Source organism: Tribolium madens, unplaced genomic scaffold (genome assembly GCF_015345945.1).
Source record: "Tribolium madens isolate multiple individuals breed KSU strain unplaced genomic scaffold, Tmad_KSU_1.1 Scaffold_3;HRSCAF=73;Tcas5.2_LG2, whole genome shotgun sequence".
NCBI lineage: Eukaryota > Metazoa > Arthropoda > Insecta > Coleoptera > Tenebrionidae > Tribolium > Tribolium madens.
This window is the reverse complement of record NW_025401006.1, coordinates 12858855-12863769: the sequence shown is the minus strand read 5'-3', so window position 1 is coordinate 12863769 and position 4915 is coordinate 12858855. Positions and strand designations below refer to the sequence as shown.

At 35.2% G+C, this 4915-nt stretch overlaps 1 protein-coding gene across 1 annotated transcript in view; it reads right to left on the bottom strand.

The window, feature by feature from the left end:
• Positions 1 to 4555, bottom strand: part of LOC123007084 (mothers against decapentaplegic homolog 6) — a 36086-nt gene extending 31531 nt beyond the window's left edge. Inside the window, exon 1 of the mRNA XM_044402118.1 lies at positions 4035 to 4555. Coding sequence (XP_044258053.1) covers positions 4035 to 4386 — 352 coding nt within the window. The 5' untranslated portion in view covers positions 4387 to 4555. The remainder of the gene's footprint in view (positions 1 to 4034) is intronic.
• Positions 4556 to 4915: the final 360 nt, after the last annotated feature.

Below are 4915 nucleotides of genomic sequence, written 5' to 3'. Positions count from 1 at the left end.
TTTTTATTTAAAACTTGATGACCTAGTTTTTTATATTAACACTTTCTGAATCATAATTGTTACAATTCCGGGACATTTTCAATTTCAATTTAGGCGTTTTCGGGGCAAAGCACGCGCAGTGGTACCAACCGCGAAGCACTTAACAGTGCGAGAGAGACAGAAGACAGGTATTTTGAAAGGCAGACGATCCGTTGACTACCACCCGGTGGAATTAGACCTGGTCGGGTCTGGTGGCGCCATTGCTATCTCCTGGCGACTCACAACCCAGACATGTGCCCAATCGAGTTCTTCAAAATAATTACGGCCTGCGAGACTCGTGGGCTTAATAATAACTCGAATTTCGAGCAAAATCCTGAATTATTATAAGAAGGGCGAAAACAAAGACGCATCGTTCCAAGAAATTGCTCTGGAATCCAGTGGGCTGGTCGGCCGGATGAGCCAACTGCGACCGCTAGAGGAATCTCGAAACGCAACGCCAATATTTATGTCATGATGAAAATTGGGTGATAACGATGACATCTGCTATCATTTTCGTAAGAACTGTTTTGATTCCGCAAAACGATTTTGACAGTTTTAAATGATAAGAAAGCAAATATAAATAAACGTCGCTTATGTAACCGTGTCAATGTCAAATATTGTACGAAATTGTATGACAATACAAGTTTACAGGTTCGCCAACCTGTAATTTGAAAACTCTCCATACACACGAACCAATTATGTAAGTGTGGTGATATTTTCATGTCAATTTTTTAAAAACATGATTAATGGACTATTTTCGTACCACTACAAAATCAGGTTTTGGCAAAAGTTTAAAAATTGAATTAATGTCAACTCCCACGCTCATTTCACCAGATTTTCAATTACAAGTTTTTCATCATTTGTGTCAAAATTTTTCAAAAATGTGACAAACAAAACGACAAAAATGTTATAAATAGTCTGCCATACTTTAATTACCGTGAATATTCATAACAGAACCGCATAAATTCCAACTTCCAACAAGAATCCATTATCGATATTTACCAGCGCATTTCTGATTAGTTAAGCGACCTTGTTTTGATGCATTCACTAAAAATGTTATCAATGCAGTAACCTCGTAAACTGTGGAGCTAAAGTGGAAGTCGCAAGTCTCACTCCCAATATAGGTCACAAAAAAACATGACAAAAACCCAAAAAAGCGTACAAAAATAAAAAAAGCGTCCCAGAAATAATTAAGACTCTGGTTTCAGTGCTACCAATAGTGAAACACCCTTTTCCCTGCCATAGTTGCTATAGAAATGTAACAAAAATAACCAATGTCATAGTAACAATAACAAATTCAAGCCAGTGGCGGGTAATCATTTCTTAAAAAACCTTTCAATATTTTTTATTCAAAAATTGATAAATTTTATATATTTCCGATTTTTTTGAAAACTTGGCTATTGAAATAGGGAAAACGACTGTCAAGTATTTGTCATTCAGTGTTAACATTTCAACAAATTTAAAATTTTCTATCAGTTGTGATTTTTCTCCTCTAGAAACTTAAAATTTATCCAGATATTTTTATAATTTTATTTGAAAACCCTTTTTCCCACCCTAGACAAGTCAAATATGTCGTTGCTATAGAAATCATACTAAAATAATCAATGTCATAGTACAATAAGAAACTCAAGTCAGTGGCGAGTAATCATTTCTTAATAAAATTTTCCACCACTTTTTATTCAAAAATTGATAGTTTTTTATAACATTTTAATTTTGTTAGAAGACTTAATTACTGCAATAGAAAAAACAACTGTCAATAATATGTTATTAACTGTTACCATTTCAATATTTCACAATAGACAAATTTCAAGTTTTTGTCGGTTGCTGATTCCTCTTCAAGAAACTCCAAATTTATTAAAGATACTTTGTCATTTTATTTAAAAACCCTTTTTCCCAACCTAGACGAGTCGTCTGAGAAGCAAATGAGAGAAAAGTCGTATAGTTACTGTAGAAATCGTACCGTTACTATAGAAATGTAACAAAAATTATAATTTATGTCAGTAACAATAACAAATTCAAGCCAGTGGCGGGTAATCATTGTTTTTTAATCAATTTTTATTTAAAAATTGATGCCATTTTTTTTATAAGAATATAAATAAATAAGAAATAAGGAAAACGACTGTCAATTATTTTTCATTCACTGTTAACATTTCGATATTTCAAAATAGATAAATTTAAAAAAAAATTTAGGTGGTAATTGATGATTTTTCTCTTCTTGAAACTTAAAATTTATCTAAATTTTTTTCTAATTTTATGTAAAAACCCTTTTTTCCACCCTAGACTAGTCAAGTATGTAGTTGCTATAGAAATCAAAAATAATGTCATAGTAACAATAAGAAATTCAAACCAGTGGCGGGTAATCATTTCTTATAAAATCTTCCACCACATTTTGTTCAAAAATTGGTGATATTAACAACTGTCAATTATTTGTCATTTCGATATTTCACAATAGACAAATTTCAAATTTTCTTTCGATTGCTGATTTTCTCTAAAGAAAGATATGCTCTTATTTCATTTAAAAACCCTTTTTCCCACCCTAGACAAGTCGTCTGAGAACCAAATGGGAGAAAATCCGTATAGCTGCTATATAAATGTCAAAATAATAAATGTCATAGTAACAATAGAAAATTCAAGCCAGTGGCGGGTAATAATTGTTAAAACTCAACTACTTTTTTATAAAATTTAATTTTTTTGAAAGACGAGTACTGAAATAAGAAAAAACAACTGTCAGTTATTTGTCAGTGCTGATTTTCTCTTATAGAAAGAAATTCCATTTTTTTTTAAGACACATTCATATTTTCTAATTTCATTTAAAAACTCTTTTTCCCACCATAGACGAGTCGCCTGAGAAGCAGATATAAGAATATCCGTATAGTTACTATAGAAATGCTATTGTTGCTATAGAAATACAGCCACAGAAATTTACTCCAGTGGCGGGTTATCACTTTTCTACAAAATCTACCACTACTTACTTACTTTTTATTTAAAACTTGATGACCTAGTTTTTATATTAACACTTTCTGAATCATAATTGTTACAATTCTGGGACACCTGTATACCAGTGTCATTTTTTTGAACTTGACAATTTTAAGCCAATTTTATTTTTATTCAGTTTTTTTTAATATCTATATTTTTTAATTGCAGTTAAGTGGCTGTCAAATAATCGTTATTTGTAGTTAATTAATTGTACTAAAAAATAACTAAATAAAATGACAACATTGACGTACATAATGTCAATAAAAGAACATACATCAAGACTGCCATGGAATTGTGCCGCCCAATAATTTTCAAGCCGTCAAATCAGATGTCAAATTATTAAACTTTTTCTTTATTGTTTTGTTTAAAGCAAAAACTCGTACCTAAAGACACTTTGTACTTGTTTCTTAATGTTTTTCTACGTTTTTATTGACTTTTCATAAACATACTTATTTTAATAGTCAAAGTGTATGTCAGTGACCAAAAAAACCCAACAGCAGATTAAGTGTTGGCAAACTTGGTAAATTTTTCAGTTTTTCGCTAAATCGGCTTCAATTTTTAATTATGACATTTTGTGTTTTCGTTGAGATTGAATTTACATTTGCAAATCAGATAGTGTGAGGTCTAATACTAAATTTAATTAATTTTCACGTTCCACAGTATGATAGCAGATCTAACCAATTATTAAAAATTTCGTTTGCACATAATAATTAACTATTTAATTCTCCGCTAAATGATCTTTTAAGAATTTGTAACATGTACAGTGTCAAGTTGGACTTTTTTAATTTTAAATCCTTTAATAGCTTTAAGCGTTTTCTGAACGTTTCTTTGAGTTAGTCATTTTGTATTTTTTAATTATGTTTATATGTTGCTTGTTTTCTATTATAATTTTATTATTACTTAATGTAAAGGATATTGCCGTTAAATAAAGCTATTAAGAAGGGGGTGAGCGGCGAAGCCGCGAGTCCCCTTTAAATTTCGACAAAATCTAATAGTTTTGTTGCAGTTTTCGGAACCGGAAGACTTGACGGTGTACCTACCGGGTTGGTAAACGCGACTCCAGTGGTAGGGGTTGCAGCAGACGTAGACGGGATCCAAGGCCGACCTGCAGGCCGGGAGCCTCCTCAAGTCGGCGCTCTGGAGCAGATCTGGCCACCGCCACGTCTGGCAACACAGCACGTGCGGCTGTCGCTCTCTCGGCATCAACACGCAATTATTGCCTCCATCTCGGCCTCGGCTCTCCACCGCCGTCCACAGCATCCCCAGCTGGTTCTCCTGGAGCTGTTTGAGGAGCACCATCACGCCGTCACCATCGTCGTCGGCCCCCCGTCGTCTGCGCGCCTTCAGCAGCCGTTTGGTCAGAGTGGCCCGTCTGCTCCGGAACATGAACATGTAACCAGCATTTGGGGGCCACTGGTGACACGCCGCACGCACACTACACTCTCACACCAGAGGACACTTCATAGCACTTGGATTTTATTTGGATTTTTGATGTATACTACCGGACACCGGAGGAGGACGGGCGATTGCGCCAACATCCACCACACATCACTCGATACGGTTGCTGGGTTGTCACTGACGAGGCTGGCAGCACTGAAGATGAGACGAGAGACGGTCGAGACACTTCGGATAAACTCGACACCGGTCTAGACCGAGGAGAGGGGATAGGTGGCGCCGGCGAGGCGCCAGGCCCGGACTTCGCACCTACAGCACTGGTGGCCATTATTGCACGGATTACCAACCATCGGCAATGAAGAATCAAGGCTATTTTTAGCACAAGGAACTGTGATTTGTACCGGAAAAGGAAAAGCAAGCCGACAGACAGGAAAAACCTACAAGAGATTACGATTCAATGATTACAATCTTATTAATAAATTGTTATCACGGATAAGTGGTGTTTTTACTGATTTTTAGGTTACAG